This window comes from Hippoglossus hippoglossus, chromosome 16 (genome assembly GCF_009819705.1).
Source record: "Hippoglossus hippoglossus isolate fHipHip1 chromosome 16, fHipHip1.pri, whole genome shotgun sequence".
Classification (NCBI taxonomy): Eukaryota; Metazoa; Chordata; class Actinopteri; order Pleuronectiformes; family Pleuronectidae; genus Hippoglossus; species Hippoglossus hippoglossus.
This window is the reverse complement of record NC_047166.1, coordinates 9594163-9614407: the sequence shown is the minus strand read 5'-3', so window position 1 is coordinate 9614407 and position 20245 is coordinate 9594163. Positions and strand designations below refer to the sequence as shown.

The 20245-nt window shown below is 44.3% G+C and overlaps 2 protein-coding genes across 2 annotated transcripts; one reads left to right on the top strand and one right to left on the bottom strand.

Annotated features, from left to right (window-relative positions):
* Positions 1-6903: 6903 nt before the first annotated feature.
* Positions 6904-15766, bottom strand: rasip1 (Ras interacting protein 1). Its single transcript, XM_034611028.1, has 16 exons — positions 15481-15766; positions 14666-14787; positions 13898-14349; positions 13464-13724; positions 13138-13379; positions 12883-13047; positions 12136-12340; positions 11672-11970; positions 11429-11590; positions 10300-10340; positions 9841-9995; positions 9596-9708; positions 8801-9095; positions 7745-7908; positions 7517-7658; positions 6904-7421 (listed from the first exon to the last, which is right to left on the bottom strand). The coding sequence occupies exons 2-16, from the start codon at positions 14785-14787 to the stop codon at positions 7243-7245; spliced, it is 2997 nt and encodes a 998-aa protein (XP_034466919.1). The 5' UTR covers positions 15481-15766; the 3' UTR covers positions 6904-7242.
* A 1380-nt stretch (positions 15767-17146) lies between these two features.
* LOC117776844 (cytochrome c oxidase subunit 6B1) lies at positions 17147-19599 on the top strand. Its single transcript, XM_034611190.1, has 4 exons — positions 17147-17270; positions 17695-17835; positions 18276-18376; positions 19052-19599. Exons 2-4 carry the CDS (start codon positions 17730-17732, stop codon positions 19103-19105), a joined length of 261 nt encoding a protein of 86 aa, XP_034467081.1. The 5' UTR covers positions 17147-17270; positions 17695-17729; the 3' UTR covers positions 19106-19599.
* Positions 19600-20245: the final 646 nt, after the last annotated feature.

Genomic DNA, 20245 nt, shown 5'->3' with positions numbered 1-20245 from the left:
AGCAGAGTGCATTAGAAAATGTTTGGAAATCAAAAAAGACTTCTCTCCACATTCAGTAGGCTGTGCTTTGACCGCACAGGGAGGGGGGGTGGACCTCAAGTTCACTGAAATGTCAGCTTTGGTTTGAAGTCACTTTGACTTAAAGCGGTGCAAACACGGCACAGAAGATACACTGTCTCGCTTTTTTAGATTCAAATTTCTGCTGCTGTCATCGTAATGCAGTTTGTTCTTTTTGCGCTCTCGTGCGGAAAGAAAACATTTACAGTGAATGTTTACATAAACGGAATTATCTATCCCTCATACTTCTTGGACATCTTATCTCTGGAATAGTGAAAGTAAGATATGGAAGTTATGTTGTTGCATTCTTCTCAACCGCCATTATCATTATCTCCAAGTCTGATGGGCATCATTGTTGTTGATCTGCACGACCCGTCACAGCCCCATGGTCTCTTCAGTTTTATTTTTTTGACCTTTGTTCATTGTGGGAACTCACAAAAGCTTTGGTTAAACTACCACCTTTATCATTGGAAGGCTGTGACTAAGAGGAATGATATGGAAGTTATTTTAATCTCTCTATTCTTGTTCCCAATGTTTATGTGCACTCTGACCCTCTGCTGTTCCCAATTAGCCATAAATTGCTCTGTTGGGAGGTATTTAAATGCTTACATGTCATCTTCCATCAATAACAGTCTGTGAGTCAAGGACTTAGAAATGAAAGCTATCCCGAATTTTCTATTTTTGGCACTGAGTTCACACGCCTAACTATTACACCCCCGCCGCCACTGTCTTTTTATGTCTCCTCCCTTCCCTCCCTGGCTCCTCATCGTCTTTCTTTTCATCAATCACATTGTCCATCATCATCACAGGGGTCAACAGTGGATGAATGAATGGTGTCGTCGGCCTCTGCGTCTGCCTTGTATTACAGACGCCCTCACATCTGGCTGGACCCCTGGTAGTGCCAGGAAGCATGCCAGGAATGCACGGTATGGCCCAGTGAGCGATAAGAAGGAAATTCCCCGCAGGCGACTGGACTAAAAGCCCAGAAACAACAGGCACATGGACAATCACCAGGGAGAAATGAAAGGGATGACGACAAAGAGTGGGACGGGGAGGGATGGGACAGGATGCCTGGACAGACGCAGGTCTATGTTGGACATTAAGACAATAAACACTGACAGTGGCTGTCCTAGGGAGCTGAGAGTGATGACAAGGATGGAGAGGTGACACATGATGAAAAGAAAGGAAGGGTAAGGATTGGGATGGGATGACTGGATAGAGATAGGTGAGAGGGTCAGGGAGAAAAGAGCTAATGTCCTGCGATAAAGGTGGGATGAGGAAAAAACAAAGTGATGCCATGGAAGAGAATGACCGAAGCAAAGATAGCAACTGCGAAGACGTAAAACAGACTATCACCCATATAAAGGGTGTTGGACGAGAGCAAGGGACAAGAGTGGGACAGGAAGAGAGCACAGCGATAGGGGCTCGCCACAGGAACGGTTAACCCCTGTTAATCAGCCCCTGATTCGGTGACAGTGAGTGGGAAGAGGACGACAGAGACACACCTCGCAGGCAGATTTCTGACTGGTGAGTCCCCAGGTTTGACTGACGGCCCCTATTAATGAATCACCGACCCGGCTTTTCGACAGTGTCTAACACGGTGACATCTGCAGAGGCTTTCAAGTTCAGTTTGATCAGCGAACACAACTTTGCCAAACCCTAATCCAGATTAGCTTCCCTACTACAGACTTACATCACGTTACATGAGTGTCCACTAACAAGTCTACATCCCCTCTTGTCTGGCTGCTGATGCTGATTTTCAGGGCGGCCAGAATTGTTTTGAGCTGCTAAATTGCACCAGTGGGGATTGGATTACCTACCGCCAGGGTTGTCCCCCCCCCCCCCCCCTTCTCGGTTGCCTGTTTCTCTTGGATTACATCAGAGTGTAGGCTCCTTCATCTGTGAGTAAGCACATACCTCACAGTCACGGGGGAGGTCAGAAACATGTCTAATGTGTTAGAACAGAAAGGGGATAATGGGATATATGAAGGAGGGCAGGAAGTATAAACAATGTTTGCTGTGCATGGTCTTGTATTCATCTGCAACGGAAAGATAAGAGATACAGAGGCCGGTTGAGCCCGGTGATCTAGTTTCTGTTTATGCGTTCCTATCTGGCCAGGACCCAGTCTTTTCTGAATTCAGATCATAAATAACGAACAACCTGGAAGGAAATGAAACATTATCCATATAACTCCCCAGGGTGTCTTATCTTGTATGACAATGATTCATTCCTGTAATATGACAGCGTAGACTTCAGCCAATTACAATAACAAAATGGAGATAGATAAACAATATTCCCCGCCACAATCTGGGCTTCTTTCTCTCAAAAGCCACGTACTAATTAATCTTCAAAGTAAAAAGCATTCTTGCATGACAAAGCGAGTCTTGTAAGTCGCCACGCAGATCGAATCAGAGCACTTTGCCGGGTCAGATCAACATTGTAAAGCTTAATAGAGATACAGTAAGTGCAGTCTGATGAGGGGCAATATATGAGACCCGATTTGTACTTTATGGTGTGGTTCTGCAGAACCAATTGGGGTCAGGATTTGATCCAGGGAACATGAACCAAACAACCTCTCACTTGTGTGTTAAGGTCAAAACCTCAAATAATTATTCAGGGTGCTCTCACACTCGAAGAAACCAACCCTAGAAGATGCTAAAGGTGCCACAGACATAAGTTCCAACACTTTTTTGGACGGTGTGAACCTTTGGACGAGTTACAGGAAGTTGAGGAGAGATGAGAAAGGACGCCCGCCCTGTAAACCAATCAATGTCAAGTCCGGGGAGACGCGGCACACGTAGGTGGTGACGACAGGATGTAGGTGTGTATAGAGAAAGTTCTGCTGTGCACTCGCAAAATTGCAGTGAAACCAAAACTAACCGGATCAAATACGCACAATGGAACAAAAACATCAACCCTGTTTCGAATCCTTTATCCGGACTTTCAGGTGTGAAAACGCCCTTTGTGCGGTTCCCTGGCTTTTTGACCCATCTGAAACAGCTGACACAAGGCAGAAAAAGGTGGGTGTGTGAGTTCTGAAGCGAGCCAGTGAAAACGCACAGGCAGACAAGAAGGAGAGGTAACTTTCTTCTTGGTAACTCCATTAAAAAAGAACCCCTGGGAAGTTTGGAACACTGACAGCTGAGGTGGAGCCTGGGGCACCCGGGCAGGAGGGAGAGTGTTTTTTATGTGTTTATGTGTGTGTTTCCCTTCACTAATGGGTCTTATGTACTGTATTTAGCTGCAGGGTCCTCTCTCAGATCGTCATTGAGAGTGACGGGGGGTTCACTCAGGGTATAGGAACAGGCCTCTGGGATAACCTGTGGAACACCCCCATTATCCTTGAGGGAGCAATGCCTTTGAGGTGCTGTCCCCCGCCACCCTTCACCTTCAATGTGCCGAATCAGTGGAAGGCAGAAACTCAGAGAGTATCCCTGACACTAATATGGAAAAAAGCCTGTTTGGAGCGAATATAAGGGCAAATATTATTCTTCCTGAGCGTAACCACGGCGAGCACCTCTGACCTGGCAGTGAAAGTGCTGAAACAAAAAGCCCAAAGACTTTTTCTGCTCCATCAAAGGAGAGCTACATAAAATAAACACGGCCATCAGATTACCACGCTGAACACGGGCCGCGTTAGCCTGAGCTGGCCGCCCTGCCGCCCAACCCCATTGCTCTATGGGAGTTAAGTGTGGGGTCTGCTCAGTCAACACCATGACGCAAAATGGAACAAGCCTCTGACAGAAGCCCCAGGCTGATGGAATAAGGCCCCTACCCACAGGCCCACAGGCCCCCCGGCCCGAGAGAAACGTACTGAGCAAGAACGAGAAAGCGAGAGAGACAGGAAAACAGGAGAAAAGAGACGGAAAGGAAAAAGGAAAGGTGGATGAGGACATTTTGTAAAAGAGGAAAAGACCACCAGCCCCATGTTGGTGGCACTGGTCATGTCCTAAATTGAAAGGCACCCACATAAACGCACTGCTGCTCAGCATTAGCAGGACAGACAGCCACCAGTGGAGAGGGAGCCGGGGCAGGGCAGGGCAGGGCAGGGCAAGGCAGGGTACAGCGGTTGGTGGTGGTGGTTGTAGCTGCCAGTGAGACTGTGAGGCTTAGCTGGCTGGTCCACTAACACTGGACACCCTCAGCCCAGAGGATCTGACCTCACAGGGGTTCTTTATATCCCCGCGTGTGCCTGTGTGCATTTGTGTGTAGGGGCATGCATGTGTGCACCAAAAAAAGAGAGGGAAAAGTTTGTTTGTTTATGTGTGTATTTCACATTTGGGTGACGTAATTGGGGGGAAAACAGATCTGTCCCTTGAGGAAGACCAACGTTTTTCTCTTGGCCTTTTAGTCACCTCACTGAGGCCCTGCTGTCCATTTCATCCCCGAGAGTCCCCATCTCCAGCCTCGGCCACAGTCTGCCGTCTGTCTGCATCTCACTGATTTCCCTCCCGGCACCTCTGACCTTCTCTCCAGTTGTCTCAAACCTCACACAGATTCCTACACCCCCAGTCTGACTTTTTGTCTGTGACCTAACAGAGAATCCCTTGCTCCCTTGTTTCCTCCTTGGCCTGAACACAGGCTTTAGCCTGGAGCCACGCAGAGTTGTTCCCTCTGACGCGGTTCCTCGGGCTCTCTGATGACTGTGCCTCATACGGCCAGGTTCTTACATATTTTCAGTCTGGGAACCAACATGAGAAATCTGTCTTTGTTTCTACTGAGTCACAGTCATATAACTAATATTACTTCTTTTGCACATGGGTGATCTGGATAAATACAATTCCTGTCCCAACTTGTACAGGAAAACAGATTCTGCATATATCTGGTGCGATGACTACGTTGCACTTAACCCTCACACTTTCCCCTCCAAGTTCCCGATAAAACGTGTCTCACAGCCTCCATCAGTGGCCACACAGTCATCCTATTCTGTCCTTTCCCCTTACGTATGTTTTGAAAAACCTCCTTATACTGCGGGCTTGATGACGCAGGGCTCAGGTAAAGTGTTACCAGATCACAAATAGATACTGGGGCAGCGCCAGGTTGTAGCTGTTAGTGCTGTAAGTGTGAGAGCCACGGGCCTTTTTTCTGGTTCCTGAAAATGGCTCCTGTGTGCAGCAACAATGAGCACAATCACTGTGGTCCACTGGGCCTCACACCGGCAGCATTGCATTACCGCGCTCTGCCTCCCTACTGTTCCCCTTTTCTTTTCATCCTCCTCTCTTTTCTCCTCTGACTCAGCTGTTTTGTAGGAAACTCCGTCTCTTTGAAGAAGGGAAGAATCTTTCATTACTCGACAGCAGGGAGAGAGAAGGAGATGATAGGGAGAGAATAACTGGCCCATTGTCCCCGGCCTCCTCCCTCCGTCCACCAGTGATAATTGTGTCGGGCTAATTACAGAGAGCCGCTACAACAGGTGTGGGACTCTGCACCTGGGTACAGAAGTCTATTTGGTGTGTGTGTGTGTGTGTGTGTGTGTGTGTGTGTGTGTGTGTGAGTGAGACAGAGAAAAGTGTTTGGTGTGTGTGTGTGTGTGTGTGTGTGTGTGTATGACTACGCAATGCTGGGTGAAAGTGTGTGTGACATTCGGTCTGTGTCAGTGATTGAGATCACAGAAAACCATGTGTGTGTCATATGATTACTAAATCTTACATGTTACTTAATAGCTCTCAGACATTGGTCACCGTATTGTATCACACACTACTGTAATGTCACACAATCGGCACGGACCTATACCAGTCTGAGCCCCATCTGTGTTTAATTATAAAGCTACAGGCTACATCTGTATCACATTACGGGAAAGTTGAAATTAGCACACAAACACAGTCTCACTCTCACTCATGCACCGCATTGAATTTCAAATGAGAGTGATTACAATCACTTAATTGATAAATGTGACCACAGGGAGCCTCTTCTCGTGATTCACAATCTATAACTGCTCTTTCTCAATGCTGTGCTTTTTTGAATGTCAGCACAGTGAGAAGTTGGGAAGACAGGACTTGAGGCAACAGTGATGATGTAAGCCGGGGTCTCTCACGGGATTGATGTGTGTGCGTGTGCGTGTGTGTGTTTTGTTTTTTTGAGCTTTTTACCGTAAAGGAATTCATCTGAGAAGCTGACCGGAAGAAAGGAAGCCATTTGGCCGTTCGCCAAAGGGGGAGCATCATAACTTGCGTTTGCTGAGACACCACAGAGATTCACTCTCAAAACAAAGAAAGCGGTGATGCAGACGTCTGGCTGACTAGACAGTGAAATTGACTGGATATTACAAAATTGTGACAGTTCTAGTTGAGCTGTTACTCACTCCAAATAATGATATCACCTGTCTGCCTTCTGTTTATGACAACCACTTACTAGTTTATGCTAAATGAGTTGGACTTTTTTTAAAGAGCCGGGGCATTATACCACATAAGTGAAATGGGATACCCACAGCAACAGACCGCTTGAGTGTGTCACAATAACCAAAGGGAAATTAAAATCCCCCCCAGCTCTTAAGTCACCAGCTTTGACCTTTACGAGAGATTACCAAGGTAAAGGTGACCTTTGTGTGTGGTCGTCATGGTCTCATTTACTTGCTTGAGTCATGACCCTGGGTAAAATGCTACCAGTCTTACAGGAAATGAGAATGTGTCTTCGGAACAGTTGATAGTGTAGTTGCATGATCGCCTCCTCATTCAAGCCGTTCTACCTGCAGACTCATCATTTCACGTCAAAGAGGAATGAGTCCTGCATCGCCACCTTGTGGAATGTTTCTTTGGTGTTGAAGCTTGAGATGAGTGCCAAACCCCAGGGGCCCTGCTGAGGGCAACGAACTTGTCAAAGATTATATGGAAACTGTAGGTCTTTTCGACTAGAATTCAGCTTTTTATTTAAAAACATGGACTTTGAAAACATACATGGAAGCCAAGACAAACAGTCACGTAAAGCATAACACTACGCAGCCCAACAGATACAGGGTGTAATCCCTGCTTTAAAATAAGTTCTATAAAGACATACCAAAGCCAATACATGTGTCATACCTCTAAATATTTGAGTGAATAAATGAACTGATATGGCAATGTCATGAAAAAAAACAGCCAGGGCACCAAAATGAGGAGAGCATATCCAGATTTGGATTTAATGTGGTCTGCAGTTTGCCTTTTCTGGTGATTTCCCTTTCTACTTCTATGAGACAAATAAGGGCTTCCTCAAAGCCGAGTCCTCTGATTGGCTGGGAGCTCATCCTGGTCGAGTCCCCACAAGAAGGTGCGGAGACGTGTCACTTCCTTTTGGAGCTCAGGGCTTGGGATTGGCTGGGACAGGTCGAGGCGTGGAGTCTCGTTTGGCAGGATGAGAGGAGGATGGTCCAGGAAGCTCTCAAAGATGTCTAAAAGATGAGGAAAGGTTTACAAACGACTGACTTGGCAGAAAATCTCGATGATTTTATTATTCATGTCATATTATTATTACTGTTTGTCCTACCTCCACTCAGCTCTGTGCCTGGCGGAGGGGCCCAGGACGCTGGAGGGGCTCTTGTAGGCCCCAGCCTGTAATGAGTGAGCAGGTGGTGCAGCTGGGCGGGGCTTAACAAGACATAGTCCTCCATTAGACTGGTCCAGGACGACTGGAAGATGAGAGGTTAATGGAACACATGTTAGTTGATTTTCTATCAGAGGGCTGTGGAGGCTCATTGAACACTAAGTGTATTACCTGGATCAGTCGAGTCTTGGGAATACACAGGAAGTTGACGGTGATTGACAGTTTCTTCATAAACTCCGAGGCAATGTCTCCTAATCCCGCCCCCTGTAGCCAATCCAGAACTAGGTCCAAGTTTGTCCTGATCTGGACCGCTCTGGACCAGGAGAACAGGCCATCTGGAAAAACAAAATTAAAAAGTGGAGGGAACAGCGAAGAAAATTTGTGAAAATCATGAATTGAAAGAAAAACTTTGTTTAAAAAATATTTGCGTTAGATTGTTGTGTTATCTAAGCAAACAGTTTAAATCATCTTATCACATTGAGTCTGTATGAAGAGAAGAAATAACTCGTAAGGAAAACGTTAACTCATTAAAAATAAAAAAAAGACCCCTGTATATATCAAAGCATTCAGGGATTTTGCAACCACAACTTTATTTGGTCTGATGTGACCTTAGCAAACTGAAAACAGACATTGCTGTTTGACTGAAATACAGATTGTACAGATGATATTAGATCAATATTTTGACAGAAATACAGATTACAAATCACTGTTACTGTTAGCATTTGGTTAGCAATTTGCTTTTAATCATCGTTACCAGCGAGGTTATGTCTGTTTGCTTATTGGTTGGTTTGTGTGCAAGGCAACACACAAACAACTTTAACGATTTCCACAGAACTTGGTAAAGTATGCAGTATGAGTCAGTGAAGAAGCCACAAAATTTTGATGAAGATCCGTTCCACCATCAGGTCCAGGAATTTGTTTTCTTTGGACAAAATTGGGCATTTTCACAGTTTTCGCTGGAAGTAATTCATGAATCTCTATAAAAAAATGGATATCTATAAGTGTGTGTGATAGTTGGTTGTTGGACCTTGGCGGAGTTATGCGCCCTACTGAGTGCCATATGGTTCCGTATTGTTTGCCCTCAATTCTTAATTTTTAACTTGTAAAACACCTTGCAAAGGTGCTGTATAAATAAAGTTTTTGCTGTTGTCATGGTATTATTTACTTTTATCTCTTATTTAGATGTGACATGGTGACATAGCTTGGCTTTAAGATGTGTCTTGTCACCTCTCTCCAGCAGCGTGTTGAGCAGGGAGGTGTTGGTGAAGAAGAAGAGGTAGCCAAAGGTTTGGGAGGTCAGAGGAGGGGACAGACACGCTTCCCTCGACAGCATGAGGGAACAGCGATACACCTCCACCAGCCCGGCAACCTTGAGTGGTAAGGCAGACACGTCATCCACCTCTCCTTCCTCGTTTGTTTTGTCTTCTCCCTCTGCTCCCACAGCTCCATCCTTCTCTTTCTCCTTGTACTCACGAGAGAATGGGTTGGTGTCCAGGAGAGCTGGAAGCAATGAGTACAGGGTCTTTGTGGACAGAAAGGACAGAAACTTGAGTTAATAAAGTAATAATATGGTAAATATTACGTTGTATGAATGATGGATCGGGAAAGAGACAGATGGAGTTAGGATAGAGAGTTGTTTTTTAAGTTTGAACCACGCTAGCAGTTGGCAGTGCCAGTCGATTCACATTTTTGGTCAAGATGGAAATATTTGACCTCAGCTGTACTTTGTGTACTGGTATTTTGCAAATGCTCGTATGTTAAGATGGTGAACATTATACCGGCAGTATGCTGTAAATCAGCGTGTTAGCATTATCAGTTTGAACATATCAGCCTCTATCATGACTATAGGCATGATCCAAATCTACACCAATCTATACCAGGTGGTTTGACGGCAAAGGAAAAAACGTAGCAAATTACAAATATGTAGCTGTCTCTCGATGAAAGCTAATGGTTGTAGTATCTAGGGATAATGTGATACACTGGATAGAATTAGTTTGTATTTGGGCTTTTGTCTGGTTGTACCTTGGTGAGGTGATACACACACTGCTGGAAAGTGTGCATAATGACATCATCCAGCTGTGCCAGGGCTTCTGAGCAGGTGTCCATGTCAGCTGTCAAAACTGGGTCCCCAGGGGCTTTAAGGAAACCATCATAAAGATAATCACAACAATTTAAGACTTTGCGTCAGATTTGATTTATGTCTGACATCACCAAAGTGGTTTATTTGACAAAAGTCTATTTCTGTTGTTTTTTGCAATCACTCTCACCTTCAAACTCCCACTCTTTCTCCATGGTTTCAACTCTGACCTGGAAGAAGTTAAGGAGCTCCGTGGCGTTTGACATCCAGAACATCAGGGGTCGAAGGTCAGACGAGAGTTTCTGAACATTGGGTGTGCTGATCTCACCCTCTTGCTCTGTGGAACTGGACATAACATTTATGTCGTGTCAAAGTTTTGTTAGCTCTGAAATGATTGTGAGCATTCTCCTGTCTGTGTTTTGTTATGGTTTTAAAAGAGAAAAGTGCCATACTGCGAGTAAAAATAGACTCAAGTTATTATTACTCAACAGTGTTTGAGCCATTTTTCAACATTACTTTGTTGCAATGCTTTCAGCATACCACAAAAATTCACCAAAGACATAACAGCACAAGGACAAATGCATCATGAATCACTCCGCGGGAGATCTCTAAACAGAGGAAACATGACGTAGAACAAAAATGCTCTTACTTTTGCGTGGGATGCTTATCCCCGAATTCCTTAATGTTATCCTGTAAAGAGAGTTGGAGACAGAAGAGAGGAGAGACGTTTGGGCTTAGTGTGGGGGTGGAGCAGGGGGAGCAGTGTCTCGCCCTGCAGCCAGGACAATTACAGCACATTTTCCAGCAGGAGGGAAGTGACATCAGTTCATCCTCGCTCATGTCCACAACCTTGCAGGCCACAATGAAGGGCATATGTCTGTCTGCTGGTTTTTCTGTCTGACTGAATGTGGCAATCTCAATCTGCCTACCTGATGTTTCCTGCCAAGCTTGTTTAAATGTGGTTAGGGCCACGCAATACTATCCAGAAAAGGTTCACGGTTCACTTGTTCTTGTCTAGTCTTGAACTTTTTTGTTGTTTTTATCAATTTACAAACATGTCATTTTCTATATACTGACTCTTGGTCATTTTAACGACACGACTCTTTGGATGTTTAAAGTCTGTCTGATCGTCCCAGACTGAATTATTTACAAAAAACTATTGGATGAACTGTGTGACACTTGGTACAGATATTCAATCCTACTGACTGTGGTCATCCCCTGAATTTTCCTCTAGCGCCAGCAGCAGGTTGACATTTTTGGCTTATAGTTAAATATTTCCACAACCATTGAACTGCTGTGAAATTAAGTACAGACATTGTTTTCCCCTCACATTCAACTGGCATGGCTTTGCTAGGTGGAAAATGGAGCATCTTGACAACTTCAAATATACCTCTGTGATCATTTGACTAACACCTATACTATAACACCATCATCAGGTCAAAGTTTGACAAACTTTGGTTTATGACCAAATACTTGTGGTCGTTGGTGTTAATTGTGTTAATCATGATAGCATGCTTACATTAACAATGTGAGGATTATAGCATGCTTGTGTTAGCATTTACCTCATTTAGCTGTGTCTAAGTAGTAAATGAAAAGAGCCTCAGAGAGCTGTAGGGCTGTCGACTCTTATTATAATAAAATATTTTTTATGCCTTTATTACAGAGCTAACCATAGAGAGATGACAGGAAATGAGAGAGAGCGAGCGGACATGACATAAAACAAAGGTCTATGACCGGAATCATTACACTTCATGGTTGGATGGTTTCATTGAACTTACCCAGACAATTTCTTTAATTAGATTGGCTGACTTGAGTAATATCTGTGGCGTGAGAGCAGGATCCAGGTGTTTAGAGGCGTGATCTATCATGATTGACAGGAGGAAAGCAGGAGCCAGTGGCCCACCACCAGAGTCTGGAGACGAGTTTTTGGAGATTATCTCCTGGAAGAGAATGGGAGGGATAAACATGGAGTATGTCATCAAGTCATTAGTTTATATTAGTTCATTTTCTGCTCGTCTCACCTGTAACAAGGTGTCTATATGACGGGGATGAAATTTCAACACTGCCTCAGTTGATCCCAGGTACTGCCGCAGCGCTTCCTGTCTGTCCACCAGCCCTGAGGGGCAGCAGGTGGTGGAGGCGTCCGCCTGCCACGGCAGGGTCAGTGCCAGCGGCGGAGCTGGGGTGACACGGGGGTCACGGTACAGGAAGAGGAAGTGGTTCCCAAGACCAATCACATCCCCAGGCTTTAGGACGGCCTCCCTATAAAGGGCCACTCCGTTGTGTGTAACTGCACCTCCCCTGAAGGGCCGCATCAAAGCTGGAATAAAATGGGAAAAATTCAGGATCGACTACATCAATCACTGCTAGAAATGATCTTCATTTTCAGTTTCACACATCATGTGGAAGAATAGTATAACTGCTTGGTTTGGAATTTTGTCAGACACAAAGTCCGAGGAGACCTCTGAGCTGACATTGTTAGTACCTTGTCCGGTGGGCGTCTCAGGAACAGCTGAGTCTCTCCTCACTAGTAAATGTCTAGCCAAAAGGTCAGGAGCAGAGAGGAATGTGTCCACCTTCAGAGGCCTCTTCCCTTTCCTCTCCCTCTCTCTATCCTTCTCTCTCTCTCTCATTGTGGGCTTTCTTCCAAACACATGCGTATGTCCCGCCATGATGTACAAAACAAAATCCTTAACAAAACACACACAGTGGAGAGTAGCAGAAAGTCAGGGAGGTCTGTTATCTTTGCAGTGGTACGACTTATATCAATCTTCCATCAGATGTTAATGATGTTGATAAGGAATGAAGTGTGTCACAGGTTGCTACAATGGAAACCTGTGTGAGGTCATTGTGTGAGATGGAGTGATGCACACAGGGGCTATTTGTGCCTTCGATGGAGAGGTTGTTGGGGCATTGTGTTGATCTGAGGCTGTTTTGTGCTGGCTGCTGAATGGGAGAGGCTCGTAGAGAGATGGAAACCCTGATGGTATGCTGCGATTACAGACATGCAGGTATGATGTCATGTTCACTTCGTGTGCACGCGTGTATCTCCTCACAAATCCTCCACAACATGCCTCTCTGTTTGCATCTGTGCCACTTAGAGGGTGCACCTTGCAATATGTGCACATCAGTGTGTTTCCCCCTGTGTTCATGTGTTTACATAGTGTACGTGTGCGTGGGGGTTGTTTGTTGAGTATTTGTGTGTGTGATATCATCTGTCGGCATGTCTTACCTTGCACTGATCATAACCCTGCAGCAACAGGAAGTAGGGCTGGTCTGTGGGTGGAAGGATCAAACTCTGTGACATCACTTCCAGGTCGGAACTGGAGTAATCTTTCTCATCCTCCACTGTCTGGTTCGTCCATCCAACCTTTGCTTGAACTTTTGACGCCCTATTCTGAAATAGCAGGTTAAGAGGTGATGATTAGAAGGGGGGGGTGGAATACTCTATTAATTCAGAGCTTCCTTACCACATCATCGTCTTTACCTCTCCCGGCTGTGGGTTGATCATGCTAACAATGTTCTTCCTGTCCTGCACTGCACCATTGTTATTAGGCTGGTTGCCAGAGCCACGTGGCTCATTGCTGACATGGTTGCCCTGGCGTCGCCGCAGACTCAGGTTCATGTCGCTGATGCTTCTCCTGAGCTCCGAGTTCCTTCCGCGGTGACCACGCTCACTCTCCTCCGGCCCGCCTCCTGATGACATCCTGGTCCGCCGCCAGCGCACACCTGTTGTCCAGGCACACAAGCAGCGCTTTGGTAAGTTTGACCCCATGAAGAGTCACATACCTGTGTGTTGAGTCTTGCACATACCTTGGTAGTTCTCTCCCTCCCTCTCCCGTTCCTTTTCTCTCTCCTTCTCTTCCCTCTCATAGTCTTCCCTCCTCTGGATTTCAAAGCGCCGCTCAAATCCGTCCTTAGGTCGCCACATGTCCACTAACAACAAGGGACATTCCCATGGGGCAACATTTCTCCGGCACTCTGTCTCCCATTTGATAGCTCCATCTGGCTGCTGGATGGGCTTTCCAATGACATCACTCAATAGGAAGTCCTCGGGGATGTGTTTCTGGAGAACTAGAAGGTAATGCAGGAAGTGAGGAAGAGGGGAAGGGTAATTATTTTTCTGTAACACTCCTGTTTATGATTAGAATAAGTCATTTTCAATTGGCTCTAAGATTCTTCATCAAACAGGTCTAAAGAATGGATTACAGCAGAGGTCCAAATGAGAAGAAACATCCTTGTCATACCTGCATCATCTGTTTCCTCCCTCTCTCTCTCAGTGTAGCGAGTGATGACCTGGGCTATGAGTTGCCTGGCTGTAGAGTGGATGTTGGCCAGCAGGGAGCGATAGTTGGCTCCACTGGACAGGGCATCCCCATAAATCTTGATCAGACCAGGGGCAGAGGAGGAAGCAGGGGGCAAGTAGTGGTGGGAGGACGGGGCAGCCGAATGTGCCCAGACCTCTCTCTCCCTCTCCCCCACTGCTCGGTCCCGGTCGCTGTTGGAGCGCCCCCGCAGAAAGAGATGGGAAAGGCGTTTTGTGCGAGACTGGGTCCCAGCAGGCCGCGGCCTGAGGAAGGCCGGGGAGGGAGACGGGGATGGGGTAGGGGAAGCCAGCGAGAGGGTGGAGTTAGAAAGGGAAGAGGAAGGGGCAGAGGTGGCCTCGTGGAGGGAGGCTGCGTCAGAGCTGGTGGTCGACCTGGTAACAACAGAGGAGGGGGAAGACAGATGCAGGGGAGAGGAAGGAGAAAGGAAGGGACCAGTCAGCTGTGAATTATGACTGACAAACAACAAGGACTAAAATAAAACAGGGAAAGGTTACAAGGTTGAAAGGATACTAATGACAGTGGAAGTAAGATAAGATGGCATCAGAGCATAAACTGTTCATTCAACAATACGTATCAGGCACCGAATTCTAACTAAACAATAGCTGGCATGAGAGTCGCTTAACCTGACACCGAGTATGTGAGATGTAGAAGAAAACAGGAACACAAATGTGAGAACTTCAGACTGACTTGACAGAGATAGCGCTGGGCCAGCGACCACCTAGCTTGGCGAAGTGTTTCCTGGGCGAGTTGATCCACAGACCCACTGGGAAATGGAGCTTTCTGAAGCGAGGACTGCCAGGCCCCTCCATCTGACACATAGAGATGAAGGAGCAATTTGGTTTTTCAATTCAATCACCTGCGGTATGTCAACATATACAGTGAATGTTGTGTTCCTCGAATCTGCCTCTCAGGAATGTGTTGCAGCAATGCCAGCATCGAAACAATAAAACAATAGAATGAAGTCACCATCAATAATATCAACAGGATGCCTACAGCAGGTTGTCCACACGAAAACAAACAGTAAACAAATCAGCCCGACCTCCCGCCCAATCAGCCGCTGAAAAAAGTGTGTATTCCCCCCGTTCTCAAACAGGAAGCATGTTTAGTGGGACTTGAGTCCAGCTGTCGCAGTGACAGGGAAAAACCCACTGCACAGGTCAGTGCCGTTCCCTTTCTCACAGTTCCTTCTACATTTATTACAACCAATACCTGAGGATCACACTTTGTTTTTGCCTTTAAAAAGTGGAATCTAAAGGGAATCGTTGTATTCCTTTCGTAAAATATCACCTTTTCTAACTTAATCTCTGACAAGACTGAAAAGCCATTCATATCTTGACGTACTAGTCCACACCTAAAATCTCAACACGGGAAAGTGTATGATTCTTATTGTGCATCCTGTCCTCAATGTTGTTCCGAAACATAATTTGATAAACCATGAAATTAAAATGATACAAATAGGAAATTCAAGTGCTTATAGGTATGAGGCTATAAATTTCACTTACCCACAGATACTTCTGATCCCTCTATGGCGTGTTATGATTAGTCTTCGTTACCTGAATGCTAATACGCAGCTCACAGTAATCCAGTACCCTGATGTGTTTCCTTCTCCTCTCGATGAAAGTCCATTTTTCAAAGGCCGAAACCCGTCTCACCCATCTACACACACATGCCTGTTTCTAATTGTCCATTTCTCTTGAGTAAATTCCCTTTTTCTTTTCTTTCCAACGGGACAAGTTGTGTTGCTCTCGCTCTCCCTGGCTCTCAGGCTCCCTGGGTCTATAGATAGAGAAACAGGCCCATTGTTCTAAGTGACAGAATTTCCTTCCTTTGCAGTGGACAACACCTATATCCTGGCTGAGCGAGAGAGAGAGAGAGCGAGAGAGAGAAAGAGAGGGAGACATTGGTGGAAAGCAAGTGAAGGGTAAATTTACACACATATTTGACCATGTTGGGAATATTATATACAGTACTGAACACCACAAAGCAATCTGTATATCTGTTTGTGGCCTGGGTGGATAAACAGAAATGTGGCATCACATTTTCATCATAATAAAGTTTAATTACATCAATCGAGAACATTTAAATCCAGTGCTGTGTTGTGTTTTACAGTCACAGTGCATCAGACATCACACATTAAACTGCCCAGCGAGAAGTTTTGCTGGAAAGAGGATGAAGGAAGTGCACACAGCGAGACAGGAAACTCGAGGACGCACCTGCGATCTTTGACCTGGACTTCAACAGGAAAATGGTGATGGAAAGAGAAAGGGGACTGTCACCGTGTCCCAGTTAGGTGAGTCGATTCTCACATTGCTAGACTGAGTGTGTCATAACACACCAATAGGTTTGTCTCATTTTAAAGGCTCCTCCACTATTTCAAATTTTCGGTGGGCTGTTTCCTGAAAGAGAAATAAACAGTCCATTCAAATGTTAAAAATAACATTAGCCCTACATTATCGTTAGTGCTCATTGTCAGAACTATATAAGTGCATTAAATTAGGTGTATCAATTATATTTTTTGAGCAATTAATCCCCCAGTAACAACAGACTGACTGATATATCCAGCAAACCTAATAGATGCTGTTATGTAATAATGTAACATAGCCTCAAAAGTCAAATACAGAATGCAGGTCTACTCTGTGGTGTTGTAAAATGTTAACAATAAATGTTTGATTAAGTGAAATTAAGATTAGTACAATAAACATTAGTTAACATAATAACAATAGAAGTAATACCTCAGCCAAGGCTGAACAATCCTACACGTGATTGTCTATATGTGATAGTGGAAGTATGAAAGAACAAATGAAGTCTCCTGAAGCAGAAACATCCTCTGACATTGATGTATATTGGACTTTTGCTGTAAGCCTGATGCTATTAATAGAAATTATATTGAGATGATTATTGATATTGTGTCATAATAAAGATGATAGTTATTTGTTATTTTATTTGTTTGGTCAAGAGAAAACAAATTGTTACTGTCCACAATGTGATGCTGAGGAGGGAAACTACTATTGAACCTCAGTAAAATAGTATTAAGGAGAAAATACTAAAGGATAAGATATTTTAATAACCTACCAATTGCTCATCATCATAAGTGAATATTTTTATTTTTATGCATTAATTAAAATATTTCTAAGAGTCATCATTTATCATTTGTGTTATCAATAAGAAAACAGAGGTTAAACGACGGACCGTCCGTGTTTCCGGTCAACGAAACGTCACGCAGAAGATATCCCAGCATCCTCTGCGCGAAGAAGGACAATCCCGAAGAGGACACGGCTACCAGCGTCCCAAGGTTAGCTGCCCGCTGCTCCCACACCTCTGCTCGTATTGTGCTGGCGACCATTAACTCTGCTTTCATGTAAACTCGCCTGTGTTGTAATCCAAGAAAATGTTAGAATATCCCGGCGGTTTTTAGCATGGTAGCCAAAAAGGGACTCAAGCTGTGTTAGCATGTTAGCTTGGAGCTAATAGCTAACCTGTAATCAAAGCTAACAACATGGCTGTATTGCTGTTTAAAAGTGTGATTCCGTCAGCACAGATTTATACGTAGCCACGTTGTCAAGTCAATAATGAGTTGCGTTAAAAAACAGTGATACATTTGATGCTAACAACGCTGAATGTAGCTTAGCTAGCTAACGTGGAGCCTTGTGTTACACTTGACGTTTACAGTCTACTAAGCAGCTCCTCGTTGATTGACCCTGTTCATTTCTTCACAGTCTCGTATAGACGTGTGTGTGAGGCTGATTTAAAAATGTCTGAGACCATCGAAGAGAAGCTGAAGAACTACAGGACCGCTCCCTTTGACGCAAGATTCCCCAACACCAACCAGACCCGCAACTGCTTCCAGAACTACGTGGGTGAGGACCACACACTTTTAATACAACATCAGATATAATGTGTTGAAAACTGGGCTTTGTTTGACCTGCTCTGCTCTGACCTACATAAATATAAACCTTTGCAACATCTTTAATGTTCATAATAGTCATTTGGTGTTATTTTGGTGCTATTTGATGTTGAAATCATTGTTAACATTTTGAAACATGATCTCCACATTACATCCCAGTTGTCCTCACAAGGTCAGATCATTTAAGACAACTTCCAAATAGAGGTTTGATCTCATCCAAATAGATCTTGCCAATCAAGTTCACAAATCTGAGTTGCACTTTTTCTGGCAGGACTTAGTGTTCCTATGCTGCTGTCCTTAGATATCAGCACCATTTGTTGTAATAAAGCCATTGTTTTATTAGTGTGAACATCATGGGATTCATACTGTTGCATGCTTTTTGTTTTCCTCCAGACTACCACAGGTGCAACAAGGCCCTGGATGCCAAAGGCCAGGATCTGACTCCCTGTCAGTGGTACATGAGGGTTTACAAGAGCATCTGTCCCATGAGCTGGGTAAGATTACCTCAGATAGTTCTGTCTTAAAAAGCCAATCTAGTGTAAAAAAAAAAACTTCTGAAACTGCTTTTAGAAAAATTAGGTCTCCCTGTAACTATTACAGCGTTGTTAAAATGTTTTGATGTGTTAAATATGTCAGCATTGCATTGGGTGGAACAGGTGACCTTCCAGGGAATATAACACTTTCCTCTGCACACACTGAGTGCTGGCACTGGATAGCCAATCCCATCTTATGTAGCCCACATTGTCCTTTGTACTGTTTGGCTTCTTGCTGTTCAGTGCCCTGTTTATAATTGTATTGTATATCTAGTTTTTGTGTTACTTATTGCTCTCCCAAGGTCGGGTCTTGGTCATTTGAGATGTACATTAACTTGCCTGTGATAAAGGACCCTGAGATAAATACACTGATAAATGTTCCTGATCACATCTTCACTGAGACCAAATAGTGTCACCGCTGCACTGAAAACTTCTCGCTGTTCCATCACGTGCAACAGCTGTGACACAATTTTGTCTCACATACTGTTCCTGGGGGCAAGAATAACCTTCCATGCTCAGATCTCCATTATTGAAAGGCTGTAATGACCTGAAACCACTGTGAATATAATTCAACGCTTCTGCTGTAGCTGGAGATTTCCTGTCATGCGGCTGATATTTTCCTCTCGTCTCCTTCAGGTTGCTAGATGGGACGACCAGATAGAAAATGGATCTTTCCCTGGGAAGATCTGAACTCTCCAAACTGTTGATGGATCAGGACAGTCACCTGCAGGACATTCTGTTACCTACACTTTTACCTCTGGAGTGTAATGATATATTCAACCGGTTATCAACGTCATTGATGTAACTTAAACTATAAACACGCACAAGTTTTTACCCTGCAAGTCCAAGGTCTGACGTTTGTTTTCAATCCCTACTCCAGCGTCGATAACATCAATAAATATTACACTGATTTAATTAAAAAGATGATGTTCATCAAATTTGAATGTTTCGTTGTACTGAATTTAATTATTGATCTTTTCTGTAAACCAAAAATTGTCCTTAAATTTGTGACTTATGTCAAGAAATAGGCCGGGATGTCCACCAGTGACGTTAATATTGTTATGTACTGTTTAGGGCCAGGTGAAGTGGAAATGTCTCAGGGCAATATCACACCATGAATTAAGTTCATCTGTCAACTCACCCTGGGACTGTCCAATAAACTCTTGATAACACTATAACATGAATCAGTGAGCTGTACGGTCTCATCCTTTGCCATTACTAATGATTAAGAAATAATGACAAAAATCCAATAGACTTCTCTCTGTGGCAGCTTCACCGGTTGGAAATATTTCTGTGAATGAGCAGGTATGTCAGTTGGGTGTCTGCAGGTTGAAAGAGAGGCCTGAAATATCTGACTTTTTACTACTTTTATAACATTAATTTCCCATAGTTTACAGATGTGTGTGTGTGTGTATATATAGCTCCTGAATTTGTTATATAATTAAATATTGCAGTTATGTCCTAAGTTGAACTGTAGCCCTCCTGGATCACTCATCTGAGCCTTCAGCTGTCTTTACTTTTCACTCTCATACTTCCTGCATCAAACCACAGATGACAGTAAACAGTAGCCTAGAAGTAACACCCGACACCAAAGTCACCTAAGGTAACTTCACATGCCTGTTTTGTCGTTCCCACTTCTAACCACCATGTGGAGCCATTGGATAGGGACCGGCCTGTCCCTGCAGGAGTTTTAAACATTGATTGATTGTTGTAAAACTCAAAAGACAAAAGGTTGTGGTTTGTTAAAGTTGGTATAACCCTGTGAAAATATGAAATATTTAGATCAACGCCCTGAGTCTGTGAACAAAGAAATTCAAAAGACACGCGGGC

Excerpts from the sequence above, each read along its gene's own strand:
- rasip1 (XM_034611028.1), bottom strand. The coding sequence starts at position 14,787 with ATGGAGGGGCCTGGCAGTCCTCGCTTCAGAAAGCTCCATTTCCCAGTG. Across the intron at positions 14,350-14,665 it reads CCCAGCGCTATCTCTGTCAA|GTCGACCACCAGCTCTGACG; the intron begins GTCAGTCTGAAG and ends TGTTGTTACCAG. Across the intron at positions 9,709-9,840 it reads GAAAGAGTGGGAGTTTGAAG|CCCCTGGGGACCCAGTTTTG; the intron begins GTGAGAGTGATT and ends GTTTCCTTAAAG.
- LOC117776844 (XM_034611190.1), top strand. The coding sequence starts at position 17,730 with ATGTCTGAGACCATCGAAGAGAAGCTGAAGAACTACAGGACCGCTCCC. Across the intron at positions 17,836-18,275 it reads CTGCTTCCAGAACTACGTGG|ACTACCACAGGTGCAACAAG; the intron begins GTGAGGACCACA and ends GTTTTCCTCCAG. Across the intron at positions 18,377-19,051 it reads GCATCTGTCCCATGAGCTGG|GTTGCTAGATGGGACGACCA; the intron begins GTAAGATTACCT and ends CGTCTCCTTCAG.